The sequence below is a fragment of the Furipterus horrens genome, unplaced genomic scaffold, assembly GCF_987537825.1.
Source record: "Furipterus horrens unplaced genomic scaffold, mFurHor1.1.pri manual_scaffold_2, whole genome shotgun sequence".
NCBI classification, from domain to species: domain Eukaryota; kingdom Metazoa; phylum Chordata; class Mammalia; order Chiroptera; family Furipteridae; genus Furipterus; species Furipterus horrens.
In genome coordinates, this window is record NW_028327172.1 from 66313466 (window position 1) to 66334702 (window position 21237).

General features: G+C 34.5%; 1 protein-coding gene across 1 annotated transcript in view; it reads right to left on the reverse strand.

Moving 5' to 3' along the window:
• Window positions 1-20847, reverse strand: part of CNTN5 (contactin 5) — a 524441-nt gene extending 503594 nt beyond the window's left edge. The window contains exons 1-2 of the mRNA XM_090267326.1: window positions 20805-20847; window positions 19891-20154 (exon numbers count right to left, since the gene is read on the reverse strand). Of these exons, the coding sequence (XP_090123452.1) occupies window positions 19891-20154; window positions 20805-20847 (307 nt within the window). The remainder of the gene's footprint in view (window positions 1-19890; window positions 20155-20804) is intronic.
• Between the last annotated feature and the right edge of the window lie 390 nt (window positions 20848-21237).

The following is a 21237-nucleotide window of genomic DNA, read 5'->3' on the forward strand; positions in this document are numbered from 1 at the left end:
TCCAGTACCATCATCTTCCAGCCTTGGCCAACTACTTTTATCCTTTGCTGTGCCATTTATTAATTGTAGGTAATAAGATCTCTTTGCAGTATTATTATGAGGATTAATTGACATTAACATTTTTAAATACAATACATAGTATAAGTACTCAATAAATTATAATAAATAATAACTTTTACCTTTGGAATGATTGTATATGCCAGACATTATACTGAAAAAATTACCGCAACACATCATGCAACACAACAACCATGTGACCAGAAATAATTCCCCCCATTTTCTAGGTGAAAAAAATGAACTTGATGTCAATTAACTACATTTATATAGCAATAAATAATGAACCTTGAATACAAATCTGTGACTGTTGGCATCTAGAACCTGATTGACACTACTACTATTACTTATAATAATAATTTTTATAATTATATTTATGTTATAATATTTATAAAGCACTTTTATATTATTTAATTCTATGGGCTGAGCACTATCATTATTTCTAATTCAAAGATTAAAACTCTCAGATTCTGAGAGACTTATACAAAATTAACCACACAGTAGTTGGTTTTAACTAAGGTTCTTTAGTTTCAGAGCTTATGTTCTGAATATCGTCAGAAGAGATGAAAGAAATAAAAGATTATCAGTCTGGGAAAAGTAGAGAGTAAGGCTTGCTAAATTACAGATGGAAAAATAAGTGACTTTTCTGAACAAAATTTGTTCTATTATGACTGCTCATACTCTGTTACATATCTTTCATGTTCACCATCACTCTAAAAGCATCTTAGTGTGCACTCACCCACTCTCTCTTTCTCTCATTTTTCTCTTAGAAATAAAGTTCATTGGAAGGGGTAAAAGAGCATGTGTCTATGTTGGGTAATCATTAATGACAGTTTTCTGAAGAGACTGGGTTTTAGTTTTATATCAAGAAGAAATTATTATAGGTAAACTCAGAAAGATTATTTGATTTATTCTCCTATAATCATCAATTCCAACTATTGATAAAGATCATGCATTCATTGTTTAAAGCAATGTCTTACATTTTGCAAATTTTAGCTTGATGTAATATGTAACTTGTGTAGATTGACTTCAAAATGTATATGGCAGTTAACCATCATAAAGATCTTGTTAACCAATAAATCAAAATCTTTACTTAATAAGGTAGATATCTTTGAGAGAGTTGTGTAACAGGAAGATGCCATCACACATGATTTTAATTTTTCATAGGAGTAATGTTTTTGCATGTTTTTTCTTGATCCCACTTTAATGAACAGACTACAAAATATTCGTAAGTCATTGAATCTAAAATGCATGTGGTTATGGTCTGCGGAGGAATATCAGATTCATATCTCGTGTGTTCTTTCCTCAGGAGAGGATCATTTCAGTTTTGAAATGATCTGTTGTTTCTCTTCTTCAAAGAATGATGAAATTAACACCCCTTTTCTCACTTTTCCCGTTTACTTTTTAAAATTTTCAGTTTTGTTTGTTAATCACAGCTCATATGGTTCCTTATTCACAGTTATTACTATTAAAAGATTAAACATATATTATGTCTTCTCACCATGGGTTTCCATTTCTAAATTTCTTATTTTTTCCACAATAAAAAGATCATATGTGCTATAGTCCTTGTTATATGATTAAGAATATCTGTCTGTTGTCTTTATAATTGAAAGACAACTTGGCCAGGCATCAAATTAAGCATTCACTATTATGACTATAGATATCCGTCCACACTCAGTGTTCACATTTAATGTTATCATTGTGATGTCCAAGTTCCAGACTGACTTTCTTCCCTCCTCAGTGACTGGATCTTATGCCTGGATATCCATACACCTCTTTCCTCATCATTTAATTTCAAGAATTTTGCTAGATGTATCTTGGTGTCATTTTGTATAACTTGCAGTTTCAAGAATTTTTTTTTCAAGAACATTTCTTCTTCATTTGTTCTGTTCTCCTTATATCACTTAGGCATAGCTTAGGTTGTTTTAATGTCTTATTTATCATCTCTATAAAAAACTTTTATATCTTTATTATTTACCTATTTGCTTGACCTTTTCAAATTGTGTTGCTATGTTCCTATCTTCTCAGTTGCCTCTATATTACCAGTAATAAGGGTATGTGAAGTCCTGGACTAATTACAAAAATCATGGACAATACACCATCCTTTCTCTCTTCTCTTGTCAACTCACTGAAGGTAAAGGAACAGTAGATATGAGCAAGGCTTTAATAGATATTAAAGATGTTATATGGACCAAATTTGGTTCCCAACTCTCCCTATGGAACAACCAAGTGGAATATGACATGAATAAGAAAGAAATGTGTATCATGTTAAGAAATTGTTATAATATTCAGAATATCTTATTTTGATCAATATCATATTTAAACAAATGATTTTCAAACTTTAAAGATATAATCTGATTAGAATGTAATGTGCACTGATGTAAATATCAATATATTATAGAGATCTACTTATATGTTTATCTCCTTAATTCAGGCTTTTTAATAACTATCTAGTTATAGTGTATCCCCAAGTATATGGCTTATGACAGGATATATTCAAGTATTCAGCCTTGTATCTAACTTTATCAGTTATAGTGCTGCAGTATTTATAACTGGTTTTCTATTTAATCCTTGAGCTCCAGTCCTTCTTCATATGCCAAAATTCTGAAAATGATTATTTATCCTATATCTCTATTCCTAAATCCTATTTTGTTAACCCTTCTAGAAGGTTCAGTGTTATTATTTAGACATTTATATTATATGGATGCTGTGACTCTTGTTCTGTATTTTCACATGGTTGACTTTCACTATGTTATCATGTAATCACAAGTCTGGCTCAATTTTTATCTTTGACCACTGATGGTTTTTAAGTATCACCAGGCCTTATACCTTTTGCCTCACCTCAGGGAAAGCTGATAAGCCAGGCTGAATAGCTGATAAGCATTCCTTCCTTGTCTCAGTTAAGAAAGTTCACAGCAGGGGAACCCCAGCCCACAAAAGAACTCTCACCCAACCCCACTCCCCAACCACAATAAAACCAAAGCTACCCATTCCTTTCCATGCCTTGCTCAGACCAGCCTATACTGCCTTCATCATAAAGCCTCACAATGTGAACAACAAATATCTTCATGCACTTTGGTATATGAGTAGCATAATTAGTCTCTGCATTTGAACCCATTGGGATTGTTGGGGTACGGATCTTGCACTTGGCAGGTCAACCACATAGCAAGTTAGGTTTCAGTCATCTTGGTAGAGGACAGAGTTTTCTCTGAGGTGAACATATATTCCTCCCAAAGGGTTTGCATTGAGAAAGAAGTTGATCTTCAAACAGGTAACTAAAACGTGGAAAGTAGACACGTGAGAAAAGTAATGACTGAATTTCTCTTGATAGGTTTCTACTAGGTTTGTATCAGAAAAATAAGATATGCTGCAGGATCATCCAAATTATTTACGCAAGATGCTCTCAGCTATGTAAGCAAGCCAGGGGCAAATTTGGAGGTGACATTAATTGGAGATGTTCAGTAAATTATGCTTGCAAATCTAAAATCATATATATATATATATATATATATATATATATATACTTGTTTCTCCTTTTCCTTTTTGTTATTCCTCAGCAAGCCCAGAAAAACAATATAGAAATAAGGGAAAAGTGCCACACATCTATATTTAGACTAGTGGTTCTTGAATCCTTTTAATAATAAGTATTTTATAATTCTCCTTTTATAAAGATTAATAAATACTCTAACCTACATATATATATATATATACATATATATATTTAAATTTAATAGAAGGTCAAATAAAATAGTATTCCATTCTTATCTAAGTTCTCAGTAACAAAAATAATAAAAAACATAAAAGAAGTAAAAAAGTTTGTTTTTGCTCATAAAATCCCCATGAATGTAGCAGCAATACATACAAACTGATCCAAGTGTGGTACCAGTGATTTAAATATGATGAGTGCCATTGGTGTTAGTAGATGTGATTTTCTAAATGATCAACAACTCCAGATAAAGTTCTTAAAAAATTAAATATAATCTTGTTGTACTTGACACAATTTTTACATTGGCATATACCTTATATGTAAAAGTACCTTGTATATAATATAACCTGGCTGGTTTGGCTCAGTGGATTGAGCGTCGGCCTGCGAGCTAAGTGTCGCTTGTTCGATCTTCCAGTCAGGGCACATCAGAGAAGGAAAACTCTGACTCCAAAAAACCTCCGCTGCCTTGCGGCGTACCTCTTCAGGGGAAAGGCTAAGGGAGTAAACCCCGACAGAAAATCCGGAGCCGGAGTCCCTAAGGCGGTTTGACGTTGTAGTCAACACTGGCAACTCCTGCGGCGCACCTGAAGCCAAGCTGTATTGACTCCGTCTTTCCCTTGGACCCTTCAGCTGCGAAGAGAGGGGGGGTCTGCTGCATGGGCAACAGCAGACCCTCCATATCACCCTGCCCAGGCTCTGTAGCTTCAGCTTCGCTGGAGAGGACACTCCAGCGTCATCGCAAGATGTCAATTCAACACGGGAGGAGACAGATACCGTGTCACTCCCGAGTCGGACTGCACAGCCATTCTCGGCGGTGCAGATAGACTCTTAAGAAGCTACACCATCGTCTCTCGAGACGGACGGCTGCCGACGACGATATAATATAACACAGAATTAGATTCTAGTCTCAAAAAATTATAAGAATTTTTACCTTATGTGAATGTCTGGCAGGGCATTTAAGAGGCCTATGCATTATATTTATAAGTAATTTAGCATTTTTGGTCTCCACTCACTAAATTAAAGTAGTGCATCCTATAATCACTGAAACAACCCAAACTGGACATATTACTGGACCACCTCTGAGTCACACTAGTGCAAAAATTATAACCCTTTTTTATCTCATGGTACATATAAACAAAATACTAAAATTTTGCAGCACACCAAAAAATACAATTTTTGCCAATCTGACAAAAAATGTTATGATTCATTCACATTGGATGGCTGTTGTGTTGGCTGTTGTCATTTAAAAAAAAAATAATCTAAGGGAAAAGACATCAGTGCCCCTGACTAAATAGTCAGGTATTGCATGTTTTCAAAATTGATGGCAATAGTCTTCCATAAGAGATGCCTGAACAACAAGTAAAAGCCTTACCATGAAGTGATGACTCTGGGGCCAATCTGCTTTTCTCCCAGGGGACTTCCTTGAAGCACTGCTATGTATTTTATTTATGGAGACAATGATTTCCCTTGCAGAGTCCTGTCCTGGAATCAAGCTGATATTTTGACCTTTCTAATCCCTTTTGAAATGATGGCCACTTATCGATAGGCTGCCCAGACACTAACTTTCTTCCTGCTAAGACATTTTAAGTATCACCTAATCCAAGACTCCTATAGCTTGGTTCTTAGGGAAGCCTTACTTCTTGACATTGGATCATGTTTTCAGTTGTTTCCTGACCAGAGATTATGTGCCTCCCTAGATTCTAAACTCGCCTTTCATACTTAAATCTTTTTAAAACAATTCCATCTGTGCCCATTTTTTCTCAAAGATTAAGTCTAATGTCAGATCCCAACCCTCTCCACCTGCTAGTTACCTCTAATTTATGGTCTTAGCTAGCTTATTCATATAATGTGATCTATGTGTTTCAGTAATATAATCTAGAGAAGATATTAGTCAGTCTATTATTCTGACACAGTGATAAGAAATGTACTTTTAATGACTATTAATATATTTTATGTGATTATTTCCAGAAATTTTGAAATGTTTAATTAGAAAATACATTTTAAAATGACAGTTACAATATGAGAAAAACTTTTCATACCATATGAGCATCTAAGAAGAATCCTTAAAATATCTAAACCTACCTTTAACTTTAAGTTGCCTTTCAAAATTTAAATTGATCCTTCATAGAAGTCAAACAAGTATAAACTGTCATTATAAAACTTTCAAGGATTCCTAAGTATTAAAGCATTATTTATTAAAAAGCATTCTGATAAATGTTTTATGGGTAGTGGCATTATGTTGCACACATAATATAAATTGAGTGTCTAATAGATTTTTTTGTCATTTTCTAATATAGCTATAAAAGAGAGGTCACATGATTCAGAGAGGCTATTATTTATGAAACTGATCAAATCGTATCAACCCCTTATTACATTCAGAAGATGAACCACTAGGCAGCCCTATCAACAGAGGGAGGACATTGCTCTTTCTTTTTATTTGTAAGACATATATACAGTTGATCTAAAATAAAATATATGCAAGTACGTATTCTATAATAATATAGAAACTCAACTTAAATTCAGACTTCAAATTCTTCAAATAGATGTCTCCTTATTTAAAAATATTTGTTAAGCTCCTAGTAAGCTTATACTGCTAAATGCTGAACGAGGATGAAGAGGGTTATATGAGATGGTCTTTGATCAAATAGCATATAGTTAAACTGAAAAGAAAAGCATACTCCCTGACTGCTGTGGCTCAGTGGATTGAGTGTCAGCCTGCGAGCCAAGTGTCGCTGGTTTGATTCCCAGTCAGGGCATATGACTAGGTTGAATATCAGGTCCCCAGTTGGCAGTGCGTGAGAGGCAACCGCATATTGATGTGTCTCTCCCTCTCTTTCTCCTTTCCCCTCTCTCTAAAAACAGATAAATAAAAATAAACAAAATAATAAAATAAAATAAAGTAACCTTGTTACAAATAAATAAATAAATAAGAAAAGCATACTAATATAAAATAATAACAATAGGTCTAAAAATGAAAATACAACAAAATAATAAAATTATAAAGTTTCAATGAATGGTAATGAATTGGTAAGGATTTTAGAATATGGTTTCTTTTCAAATTAGGAGAAAGTGGAGTAATTCTGATTTATATAGGAGCATATCATCCAAGTAAAATAACTTCCCCCTGCCCCAGAAAAAATTCTTAGTATCATTAAAGATTCTTTAAATTTTGTATTTGGACATCCAAAGCAATTTATCAGCAAATGGTATTTTTAAGACACACAGAAAATTGACCACACAGAGTTCACTTTGATTCCTGATGCCATTACCCACAAGCCAAGTCAAATCTGGAAATGAGCTATGTTAACAATAAAATTCAGACAAAGTTACTGAGGATATAAGGCAACAAATTTAGTTGGTTGCAGAATTCTCTCAAATGTCAGAAGCCAGTGAATAGAAGAAACTCCAAAGACTGGGGAGACTTAGAGTGTTAGGTAAATTGCACGTTGTGCTTATCATTGAGGGAATCAAAGAGACCCAAAATTATATGCTTAACCTTAGTGAGAAGTAATTTACTTCAACTGCTTCTAAAAATAAAACACCTTTTTCTCACTTCAGATAGCATTTGTAGTCACTGAATCTCAGGAATAAGATCCCTTAGTAGAAGTCTGAACTTTATAATAAGAATTCCTTCTAATGCAGACTGTGTCTGTGCAAGGAAGGTAAAAAATATATACTCAATCACTTCATTACAAATAGAAGGAGGTGCACCCTACACTTAATTTATTCCTACTAAAACCACCACAATATAAAGAGATTAAGTCAAAGACTAATTTATTGGCTGTTCATTCATAAGAGGAAGGAGAAGTATATTATCATCAGTGGTTAATCCGTATCTACATCACAAAATCCAAAAGCCTGACATATTTAGCAGGTGTTTGAGGTGCTGACTCCTAAAAGCTCCCAATTAACCTATACTGTTACAAGAATTTCAAATTTAAAACTTAGTAAATCAATTATATTACATTACTTATATTGAAACAACTTAGAGTAATTATTAACAACTCAATTAAGAAACAAACAAACTAGATACTTCATGGTTTGTGGAACAGCTTGAAGAGCAATCATAGTCATTATCCAAATTAACAATATCTGTTTAAAAGCAAAATACTTTTCGAGGACTTCTCTGATTTCTCAACTCCAATGAGCAACATTCTTTCTCCAGGTACTGCTACATTTCTCTCCTTTTGAATTTAGCTCCCGCAGTTTTACTCATTGACTGGGTCCACTTGCTCTCTTCAATCAATACTCTTCTTGAGGCCATCTTGTTGTTTGCCTTCTCTTGTTCTGCTTTGCCTCGCTATTGGAGGTCAGCTACCATGCTGTGAGCTGCCCTGTGGAGCACCCTGCTGGGAATGGCCTTGGGTCATTGAGACACTCAGTCCAACAACCTTCAGCAACTGCATCATGTCGATAATGATGTGAGGTGAGTGTGCTTACAGGTGGGTCTGCCTCGGAATGAGACAGCAGTCCCACATTGTGAAAGGCACGGAGCCAGAGGACCCAATTAAGCCTCATTTGCTTTCCTGACCCACAGAGAACATGCGGTAACAAAAATATAACTTTGTACATTTTGTCGTATCCTCACCACACTTCTAAATTTTCTGCAAAGGATTCCTCTTACAATATTATGGTTTTAAGGTTTCTTCATAAACTTCATCTATTTTAATCTTCTGTGTTGTCTTGTGAACATCTCAACAGATTGGCATTTTCTAGGCAGCCAATCCCTATAGTCAATGAGATTTGTTTATTTGGGTCCTGATTAAGCATTCTTCTTTAGAATGGAAGTCAGATGGAGGCCAGCATCTTTTGTAACCCAATGTTGACAGCAATATTCCATTATTTTTGCCATAATCTGTTTTCCAGAAGCAGGTTACTAGCTGCAGCTCACAAGGGAGCGGGGGTGGGTGGGGGGGGGGGTGTGTGTGAGAAAAGATTAAACTCTAAATACCAGGAGGTAGACACTATTGTGAGCCATTTTAGATTCTGCATACTGCAGGCATCATCACATTAGTTTCATTTTTTATTTTAAGAAATGAAATATAACACCATGAGGTCATTTATCTACCCTATCCTGGGACCATTTTCCTGCTCTCATTCTCCCTTTGTTCTCAGAGGTAAGCACCATAGGCAATTTGCCATCTTAGGTTCATGGTTGTAAAATTATACAATATATATATATATATATATATACACACACACACATATATATATATATATCCAAAATAGTGTACTTTATTTATATTTATTTATTTATTTATCTTTGCATAAGTGATATCATATGTAATATTCTGAAACTTTTCTTGTTCACTAACCATAATATTTTGAGGTATATCCATTTTGTCTCATAAAGATATAGTCTATTCACTTTAATAGTTTTCAGTGAATGAAAAAGTACAATTTATGTACCCATTTCCCTTCTGATGGACATCTAGTTCTTTCTAATTTTTTTGCAGTCAAACATATTGCATTGAACATACTTTTATATTTCCTTGTGCATGTGTGAAAGAATTTCTCCAGCTTATATATACAAAAGTGAAATTGCTCTCCCAAATTGCTCTGCAAACTGGATTTTTACATTTCTTAGAAAAATCTTACCTCTACCTGGTGTACTTCTGGGCTTAACTCTGAGCAGGAGAGGGATGACTTTGTATTCAGACTCTGTTAGTTTTCTCATTTTTCACCAGAGCATGTCAGCCCCAGCTTTACTCTCTATTAAGGCTAAAGGGAATTACCTGACAAAAGCCATATTTCAGGCTCTTGTCAAAGACAACAAACTCAAAGTCACAGCTAGCCAAGATCTATCAAATGCTCAGATGAGAAAACAATAGTTATGAAGGATTGCTTGAAAAAATACTCAGACTGTACATTCGTCCTGATATTCTAAATATGGATTAATCTGGAGCAGCAGAGAACTTAAATTATATCAACCTGTTTCCAGCAAAAACCTTGATACTCAAAGTGTGGTCTACAGACCATCGGCATCACCATCACCTGGGAACATTTTATAAATGCAGATTATTTGGCCCCGCTCCTGATCTGTTGAAGGGGCTTCTATTTTAACAAAATTTCAAGTAATTGTATATACATTATTAGAGATTAAGGAGCACATTTTTAAAATAATTACTTATCACCTTGTTGTTGATGCTTGGGGTTTCACCAACCTTTACTGAAGCAGATGAAACTCACTGTTATGTAGCCAATAAGAATAATGTTCAGCTCACTGGCCTTTAGAGCCAATAATTAATTCTTAAAAAGGACCCTCCAGAAAAATGTGTCTGATCTTAGCTGTGCTTCTACTCAATTATTACTTCATTTTAATCATTGAAACACTGAGAAATGTGTAACTGAGCAGTTTTTATTTCCTTGACTGCTAATTACCCAAAGCAGGTATGAGTAGACAATTTAAATTAGTTTGAAGTCTGGCTCAATTTTATGTCCAAATGTTGTTCTTTTCATCATTTTCATGTGTTTTAATTTTCTTAGAGCTGTATTTTATTTATCATTGTGAGCTATGTTAACATGCATTCGGAACAAAAGAACAAAGGAGTAGAACCAAATTAGACCAAATACAAAATATCTCATAGTTCTGATCACTAATACAAGCATGTATCTCTTAATGATGGGGATATGTTCTAAGAATTGTGTCAGTAGGCAATTTCACCATTGTGCAAATATCATAGAGTGTACTTACACAAATCTAGATGGTATAGCCTACTAACAACCTAGGCTTTATGGCATAGCCCATTGCTCATAAGCTATAAAACTATACAGCATGTTACTGTACTGAATATTGTAGGCGATGGTAAAAGGCATTTACCATAAATGAATCTTACAGAACTGGAGGTTTCTCTGTGAGTGAGTGGTGAGTGAATGTGAAGGCCTAGGCCATTGCTGTATACTACTATAGACTTGATAAACACTGTTCCACAAGCCCTCCCCTGTTTCTTTCCAACAGGGTTACAAAGAGAATATCAAAACTGTCGATGGTGCTTCATAGACAGGGATGTGGGCTGGATTAATTGGAAATATCTAGGAGAAATGTGCTGGGTAAGGCATAAATCACCATAATCATGAATGTCAGAAGGGCGTTAAGGTGGCCTGAGGATTTGTAGGAAAAGAAATCAAGATGGGGAGATACAGGAACATAGTGGATTGTATGGTTATGTGTTTGGCTATTGCATGTTGAAACATTGGTCAGATTAAGAAACTTTGTGGTATTAATTTTTTAAATAAATAGAGCATTTAACATTGAGAGAGTACAGAAATGAACATCCCAATATTTTGACTTTGGAAATTTGTTTTTGTCTCCCTTAGCCCTGTTTCACATAAAGGGCTTCTCTGGCATTGAACTGATGGAAGAAATGAAACTGATCTATGTTTTACATAATTACAACCTGAAAATATTGCCAAAATGCAAGGACAGGCTGGCTCCACGCTATCACAGAAAGCTTTTACTAAAGTGGTTGTGGCACCTAATACCTGTTAAGGTAGCTCCAGTGTCCTCACACACGATCTCAGGTCCTCAACAAAGAACTAACACTGAACTCTGAAGACCATCAAGCTAGATCTTGGGGGTCTGTAGCACCCTTTGAATATGTAGCATTTGGGGGTCAGGCTCCTCTGTGCTAAAACAGGTCAGTGGCTCAAAATTGAGGTGATTTGCACACTCAAAATTGAGGTGCTCTGTGTGAGAGGGAATCTGTCACCAAATCCCACAGATATGACTCTGTCAGAGGGGAAAAAAATCTCCCCTGAACCACATATCCTTCCATTTCTTACAGTTAATTTACCACCATTAGAATCTTACAAGCCAACTGCCATATATGTGGTAGGTCATTTACTGAAATGTCTTCGGTGCTGAATGACTGTACATTCCATCATGATGTCATCTGTAAGATAATGTTGACTAAAGAACAAAAATCACAACACATCTTTGCCTATGTGTTGAGTATGGCATTAGAGTTAATGTAATGGGATTTTTTAAAAGACTTTTTTTAAAGAGCAGTTTTAGGTTTCATTGAGAAGAGGGTAGAGATGTCTTATAAACGGCCATCCCACACATGCATACCTTCTTCATTAACAACATCACTAAATAGAATAGTACCTTTTAATGAAAGATAAATATATTACATATCGTAATCACCCAAATGGCCATAGTTTATGTTGTTTCATTCTTGGTTTTGTACATCTTTGGTTTGGACAAATGTATAGGGACATAGTCTTCATTATGATATAATTCACAGTATTTTCAATACCCTAAAAGCCATTTGCGCTCTGTCTATTCCTCTCTGCCCCAATTCCTCATCTCTGGCAACCACTCATCTTTTTACTGTCTCTATAATTTTGCCTTTTTTCATGACATCAAGTAGTTCAAATCATACAGTATGTAGCCTTCTATGATTTACTCCTTTCACTTAGTAATACACATTTAAGTTTCCTTTATGCCTTTTCATGGTTTAATAGCTCATTTCTTTTTGCACTGAATAATGTTCCATCATTTGGATATACCACGGTATTTAACCATTCACCTACTGAAAGACATTGTAAATTTTCAGCTCCTTTAGATAAATACCAAGGAGCATAACTGCTGGATTATATTATATAAAGAGTGTGTTTAGTTTTGTAAGATACTGCCAAACTGTCTTCCAAAGGGCCTGTTCCATTTTGTACTCCCACCAATAATGTATGAGAGTTTCTGTTGATCCACAACCTCATTAGCATTTGGTATTTTCAGTGTTCTGGACTTTGACAATTCTAATAGGTGTATAGTAGTATCTCACCATTTTAATTTGTATTTCTCTGATGATATATGATATGATACAACTTCTCACATGCTCATTTGCCATCTGTGTATCTTCTTAGGAGAGGTATCTGCTAAGGTCTTCAGCCCATTAGTTTAATCATTTTTTAGATTCTTATATTGTTTTAAGAATTCTTTCTATATTTTAGATAATAGTCATATTCTTTTTTTTTAATCCTCTCCCAAAGACATTTTTTTTTCATTGTTTTTTTGGAGAGGGGTGAAGGGAGAGAAAGAAACACTGATGTGAGAGAGAGACATTGATTGGTTGCTTCTTATATGCTCCTGGACTGGGGATCAAATCCACAACCTAAGTATGTGCCCAAACCAGTAATCAAATACTCAACCTTCTGCTTACAGGATGACAGTCCAACCAACTGAGCCACACTGGCAAGGGCTATATAAAATATGCTTTAAAAAAATATTTCTCCAAATCTCAGGCTTGCCTTCTAATTCTCTTGATATTGTCTTTCACAGAACATTTTATGGGACTTAAAAAACTTTATTAAGTATAAGTATTTTGAAAATAAAACATTTTTAAGGTGCTAGCACTATGATTAAATACAATTTAAATGTCCGCACTTTTAAATGATGGTTCACATAGCAACAATTGACATAATCATGTGGCATGGATTTGCTTGTGATTGGTACCACAACCTAATCTGACATTTCTAGAATCTTTCCAGGCAGTTTAGTTCTTGCAAAATGTTTCTTTGAATGTTGAGTCCTTCATCAATCATAATTAAAATGTAGCCCAAAGTGTACTGGACTTAAAATCAGTAGATATGTGAACAAAAATTGACTATACTACTGTTAAAAAAAGAAACAGCAAGCCAAAATAAAATCACTCTTGCTAAACCACATCACCAAACCAAAAGTTAATAACTAACTTAGTTGCTGTTTCAGCCTCTTGAAGGAGTGGGATTTAAATTGGGTTTAAGTTAAGAACTGGGTCTGGGATCAGACTGGATTCAATTTGAGCTCGACGGGGTCCAACAGGAGACTGTCAAGTGAATATTAATAAATGGCATCCTTTATTTTCAAAAATTGAGTGTTCCACCTTTTGGAATACTGGTTTATTTTATGTTTAAGAACTATAGTCCCCAAAACTGCAGATATATGCAAAGGAGAGAGAATCTTACTGGAGATACCTTGAATTGCAATGGCCATTGTGAGTAGAATTCTGCTTAAATAAAATTGTTTAAGTACACTCGATAATAAGGGTTCCCAAACTGTGCCATCAGAATGAGAAATCTATGTTAATTGTCATGTGAAGTTTGTAAAATGATTCAAAATTCTGAAGTAGTGTTGTTAAAAGATTCATTGCAAAAGTCTAACATAATTTCTATTGCTATCCTCTATCTTCCTTTATTTGAGTGCTCCTTGTAGTAATTCTGTCTGAACCACCTTTCCACTGTGAAAAGACTATTGAACAGTTGTGTATTCAAAATAAAACCACCTAAGCCTACATACGATCCTTCTCAGGTATCTTTCACTCCTAGATCAAAGACCACAGGTAAAGATTTTTGAAACCCATGAAGGATTCTCAAATATATTTTTTGTAAATAGATTATCTCCTCAGTCCAGTAAGTGAGGAAAATAAAATTTCATGTTGTCCCTTCATTTCCAGCTCCATACCAATTGGTTATTTATCCTTTTTCTTCCAGAGACAGGTATTGCCTTCTTTCTTGACTTGTTTTACATCGTAAGAACTTGGCTTGGTTTTATGCCTACCTGTGACATACAAGCTGTTTGTTTTTTCTTTTGATTATTTTTGAGAGTGACTATGGATCCTGGGATGGTAGTAATTGTTGCACTGTCTTGGGTTCGTGGGGTTAATGTTGCCAGCAATATTTACTGTTTGTACTGAAACATGCCAAGACACATTTAATAACTTTTAAATTGGAGATTTGACCAAATTGGAAGCTGATATTTAGAGCCTATATGTATTTGCCTTTCTTTGTAGTTCTTCTCCCTTAAGTTAAATGTACCCAGAGGAAAAGGAACATTTCAGCACTTGGTGAATTCATCAGTTTTTCAGTGCCATTTAAGCAGCAACCCAATTCTCTGAGGTACTAAAATAACTCCAACAGTCCCTGTTTTACAAATCTAGCCCTTTCAGGACTAGAGGTGTTTCTCCAGAAACAATCTAAAGTCCACTCATCTTTTTTTACCATTCCAAAAGCCTCCTCTATTTATGTCAAAAGGCTTGTCAATATTAGTCTTAGGAAACCAAGAACTTCTAGGAGGAGCTTGCATTTTTCTCTTCCTGTCCCCATGAAATGTACTATGGTGGAGGGGAAAAAAAAACCCAAATTTTATTTATAAAAAAATTTTAGATTTATTCTTACATGTTTAAACTTCAGTTACCTTCAAAGTACTCTCCATTTGATATAATACATCTATCGAGACATTTTTCCCACTGCTCAAAACAGTGGAAAGATTTCGATGTCTTTCAGTTCTTCTGCCATTTTTTCTTTGTTTGTTTGTTTCACATCTTCCACATTGGCAGAATGTTTCCCTTTGAGGAATTTTTTTTTCATCCAGGGAAACAAAAAAACATCACTCAGGGTGAGATTAGGTGAATAGAGTGTGGAACATGGGGTCATGCCATTTTGGTCAAAAACTGCTGAACACTCAGAGTTGTGTAAGTAGGTGTGCTCGTAAATCACCCATCATAAATGGGCAAATGCTTTGAAGGAGTTCAAAAAAATTTCACTGAAGCTGAGTGCAGCATCTCACAACAATGCCAGCTGGCACACTGATCCAGATATGTTCCTAGAACATTCACCTAGCGAGGGAAGCTGTACTACAAGGCGCCTGCCCTCCTGAAGATAATTCTGGGCTTTCTGAGGTTCCCTCCTTTTATCTATACCTGGTCTTCTGCAGGAAGTCTTATCTAGGTCATCTTTTTAAAACGCAAATTTCAGGAAGGTGATTTTCATTTTTAAAATAGAAAAGAAGAAAAGTCATTTGAAACTTGCTTTGTCAAGGACAAATATAAATTTTAATTGTTTTCTCCACAAATATAGTAAAGCCTTAACTACCTGAGGAGCTAAATTTAACTTATTCCAATTGCCAAAACAAAATTTGGATCCAACAGTTATTTTATATATTGAGTTTTGCATTATCATACCAGTCTCATGACAAAAAGTCTCTGCATCTGTCTATATGTATCTGTATACATATATATACTCTTGTATTACAGATGGAAAAGGGGGTTCTATGGAAAGTGACCTCACAGGGTGATCTGATCATAAACTTCTATCTGGGCAGGTCCTGGTGGGTAGTCATGCCCCAGGCATACAAGTTTTTTTACTAAAAGTCTTAATTTTGCATTAAGCAGTCCCTGCCCATAGTTTCTGTGCATCTAGGTTAACACATCTTTGAAATTCCCCTTTCAAGCCCCTCTTCCTAATACCTGACTATCCTTTTGGACTCCATTAGAGAGCACATAACCTTACTCACACTGTAACCTAATCTTCAGGTAACCACCCTCACAAGAGCACATGATCTTAATTACCCTCAACCCTATCCCCCTGTTCCTTTCTTCCACCCTCCTGTAATTTTCCTTATGTTCCCCCCTTAACCTCAAATGCACAAAATAAGCTGCAAAACTGTTATTCTCTTGAGCGTTTTAGATCTTGCTGCCCATCATATATGATCAGGTTGTCTCAAATGAACTCTTATTAAAATTCTCTACAGGCTTGGATGCTTCTTACATCAACAGTATGCTGTAGATGTCTGGTATTTTTCTTCCTCTGGATGGTATTTCCAGAGCAGTTCTATTTAATTGGGTTGAAGATCAAGCGCTTGTAGAGATTGAGCATTCTAAACCCTCATAATGATAGAGACAATATTAAATACTTTTTTCAAGTTTATGTGATCTAAGATAATCTTTAGTGAATAAAGCTGGTTTAAGTTTATTTTAATTAAAACAGTTATATCTTCAGAGTTATCAACATTACATATAATGTAAATAAACAGCTTTATTCTACCTGAGTTTACTAGTGAAGCAAGCTTTAAATCCTAGTTCTAGAAGTCATATATCTCTCTCTCAGTCTGTTTCTCTAGATAACCAGCAACCCCCAAGCCTCAGAAGATAATAGCCCAAACCTGACTAATATTCATAATGTCTGAATCTCTGGCAAACTAAAGACAACATCTTGAACTAAGTTATGTTTCAGCTCCTGATTCTTCAGGTGCAACAATGCCCTGGCTGCTTTCTCATGAAACCAGAGAGAGGGATGCTGAAGCAGACCTCAAAACTGTCCTCAAGTTTTGAAAAAAGTGATTTATTACCCTTACCTCATGTCCAACCAATGAGCGTGCAGCACAATCCTGACCGCTCTAACCAGGAAGTCTTTTGATTTTGTTACCAAATTTAAGGGATCCACTTGCCCACATACATCAAAGCCCAATATCACATGAACAGGATTTTGCAGCTAAGAAAATAAGGATTTATTAGGGATGTGGCCCAGACGCATAGGTAGCTCAGGCTCAAAGACCTGGTTCCCTATGGCTTCCAGGGGATGGAATATATAGGGGGAAAAAAGCATTAATCATGGTGATCAATAAAGTAGGGTCTTGGTCTGTACTGATTGGTTAGTGCTGGGAGTAATTAATCATAGCACTTGGTTCTGATGTCAGCCATGGAGTTGTTCTGTTTAATTTTCTCAGGATTTTTTCTGTGGGATTTTTCTGCTTTCCTTGGTCCGGAGCTAAAACACAACTGAGGTCAAGATTATGTTTAGTTTGATTGAAAACTCTGTCTCAATAGTCAATAGACCCAGGACCTTGTTTCTAAGACTACTAGATGCTGACCACAGCCTCATTGTCCTGAAGGCTTAATAATTAAGCAAAGGAGAGAAAGGTTGGTGAGTCAAGGTGCTAGATGAGGCCTGTTTGAGTCAAAGGATAAATAAATAAATAAATAAACAAACAAACAAATAAATAAATAAATAAATGGCCATATTAAAGAAAATAAGTTTTCTGTGTGGTTACAGTTCTGCCCTATGTAGTCTGTAACCTACACTCCACCAAGAAGTTTGACCTTTTGAGTATTATTAGCCTCCCATTCCCCCTGGTGGCTCCATTCATAATAAAACTCCACTGCAGTTCCTGGTTTTTAGTGTTTGGCTCTGCTAGTGCTGGGTGGACAAACTCTTTTTGTTCGATAACACTAGTCCAATAAGTTCTTGCTATCTCTGTTTAAAAAGTTTGTAATTAAGAAAAGTTAGCTGAGATGATAACCATTTTATGAGTAATCCAGGCATAATTAACAGTGAATTAATTAAATAAATAAAAGTAAGGTAAAAAAGTTTTAGGTAAGCTTTTCAAATAAATTTCCTAAATTATTTCAGTAATCTGAAGCTTAAAGTTTTCCTAAGTTAAATTAAATGAAGGAAGTATATTAAATATCTAGGTCATTTTCAAATAAAAAAATACTGTAAAATTAATTATTGAACATAAGTGTATGTACTTTTGGCTTCCAAGTGTAGAAAATTAAAGACGAATTTGGGTTTATTAGTATATATGTCCTATGCCACACTGAGAAATTTGCTCTGAGAAAACATGTTTCCAAAAATAATTTTAAAAAATTTATAAACTTGCCAAGCCACAGATAGCTAATAAAGAAGAGGGTTTATTACTGTTTACTTGTTAGGTTTTACTAAAATTTAAAGTTTTTAAAGTTTAAAAATATTAATATATGTAATTGACAGTAAGATATGTTTTAATATATGAATGCATAGACAGAAAAAGATATATTTGGGGGTAAGAAATAGAATAAAGAAAATGTATTTTCATTAAAGGAAATGAGAGTACTCTTATTTAAACTAGAACTTCTGGCTTTGAGGACAAGCTAATACATATAAAAAGTTGAAAAGAAAGACATAAAGAGAGACTTTTACCTGTGTAATTAAGCTGGCTAAAAAGTGAATCCTAAGGGTTTTAAAAATTAAACTTTAATATCAATGCTGCACTTATGTAAAACAAAAATTTAATTGTCTTTCATCTGCTGAAAGGCATATCTTTTAAAGTAATCTACCAAGAAGGCAAAGACTATGTTTTATCAAAATATTTTTCTGTGTTTTATGTTGCCTTCACTAGGTCTTTGATCACTTAAGAAAACTGAATCTTCTCAATAGTAAGAGCTAACCTTCTGTATTTGTCTTTGAAATCTTTTGATGTCACTTCAGTCAAATTAGGTATTGTTTCATAATAACTTGTGATCCTATTTAGTCAAGTGTTTTAGAACCTTTTGATACTTTTCACAAACTTCTTAAGAATCAAATCCTAAGTAAAGTCTTTTTTGACACCAAGCTAACTTTAATATTTTTCAGAGGGTCAAGGGGAAATATCAAAGGATTTATCTCTCCTTTTATAAAGGGCGATTTTAAAACACTAATTACACTTGTTTGATATGTTAAATTACATGGGGAACATTGTCAGATAAGAAGTAATGTCTTCTTTGTGTTCTGTCTGTATACATTACAAGAGTTTCAGATATTATGTAAAATTCCTGGAAGCCTGACACGTGCTGGCAAAAGAAGTCTGTCATCAAGATTAAGGCTCACACTAAAAAGATTAAACCCGAGTGTCCGGGAAATGCCCTAACTTTCATGCAAAGGCAGCAACAACAAAATCTATAAAAATTTCGGCAGTTGTAGATGAAATTCATTCTGCTTTTGTAAAAAATGACCCCTCATTGTCAGACTATGCCATATTGATGTTCTTGTGACATAGCAACAGTCTGCTCCTTAATGAGGGAATTTAAGATGGGTAAACAATGGCTGTAAATTAAAAAAAAAAAAAGTCAAGGCTATGAAAAACCCAAGAGACACGTAGTTCTTCCAAGTTTCCTAGCAAACCACCCTCCACCTTTTTTTTTTTTTTTTTGCCTTTCTGCCTCTGCAATTAAAATTCTTTCTCTCCCCCTGTGATATGTAACTCTTCTCCCAGTTAGTTGACAGTTTTAAAACCCAGTGATATCTTTCTCCAGGACCTTTCACAGAATGGAAGCCATCCTTTGAAATGTAATCATTAGGAAAGAAAGGACCCCTACCTATCTCCTAGTCTCTACAGGAGGGTAAGAGACTACCTGACAACCACCAATTAGTAAACACAGATAACCTAATCACATTGACCAGCCTCTTTCCCTGCCTTACACTTTTCCAGATCTTAAAAAATCTCCCATTTTCTGTTTTAGGGGAGTTGAGTTTAACTTTTCTCTACTGCAACATTCTTGACCCCTATCGTAATTATCTTGAATAAGGTCTTCTTGTCTGTTTAACTCCAAAAGGTGTAATTTTCCCCTGACACTTACCATCTTGTTTGAAGGCATCTGATGAATGATAAAGATTGATTGGGGAATAATAATGTTGGACTGTCCCTCGCCAGCTCGGTGAAGAAACGCTCAGTGTCCCTAAAGAAGGACTGTTGTATCGTGGTCTGGTTTTTGAGCCAAGCGGGGATGAAGATGAACTCTTTTTAATTCTTAGCAAAGCAGCATATGAAGTAGGGAGACCAGGAAGAACTCCAGAATATTCTGTAGAAGAAAAACAATAATAAAAAATGAATTCTGAGGAGACTATTATTTTTTTCTATGAAAATTTTTTCTTCTGAAGACATTGTTGGAAACCTCCCTTGGAGCTGCAACTAAATGCAAATTACAGGGAGAGTGAAAAAAATAAATGTTGCTTTTATATTTTAAAATATTTTCTGCAAAATCTACTACTTATCATTGTGGTTCTACAAGAAAAAAAGGAAAAAAAGATATGAAGAAAGAAAGGAAATGAGTAAAAGGAAGAATAAAGAAAAAAAAAGAAGGAAGAAAGAAAGACATCTAAAATTTTAAGACTTCCATTTTCTTTTATAGGAATATTTGAGAATTAACTTTTTGTTTGCCTTAATATTAAAATGTTCATCCACATACATTAGATCAGTTCCTTTTCATTATAAAAAAGTGGGGAAGAAAAAAACATTCTTGACTACATTCTATATATAGATTATATATATATATGATCATCATCATCTATATTTTATCATAAAGTAGAAAATGCATCTAATGTATCCTATGTATTTTGACTAAGTTGTTAGTTATGCCTCATATTCTTGAAGGATGTCCAGTTTACTGTGGAATGTAAAATGTTGAATGAATTTGTTTTGGAGATTTTGTTGTACCATCTATAAAATTTAATATTGTCAAAAATTAATATTTTATAATATTAATATTAATACCATCATGATATCCCTGCTTTTCTTGATTACTGAGAAGTGTCATGTTTTACTTAACTCCCAAGATATTTCATTATCACAGATATGCATAGTGACTGAAGTGGGCTGTACTATCACTCCTTCATGTCTACAGCGGAGAGTCAGTTAGTGTGTAGATCAAATGTTAAAAAATACAAACAAATTGTGATGAATTCTAAAGAACACTTGAAATTAACATTTTTCTAGGTCTAATGTCAATTGAATTTGTTGATCTTGAAAATACTTTCAAGAATCAAATATTTTTGTTCAGGGTATGAGAAATTTAAACTTAATTTTATATAAAAATTTATCTTGTTAGTAGGCTTTCTTATAATTAAAATGATTTAGAATCATTACATTGTCTCAGAGATATTTTGGAATGCAAGAAACATTCCTGTGATTTAAAAATAACACTTCA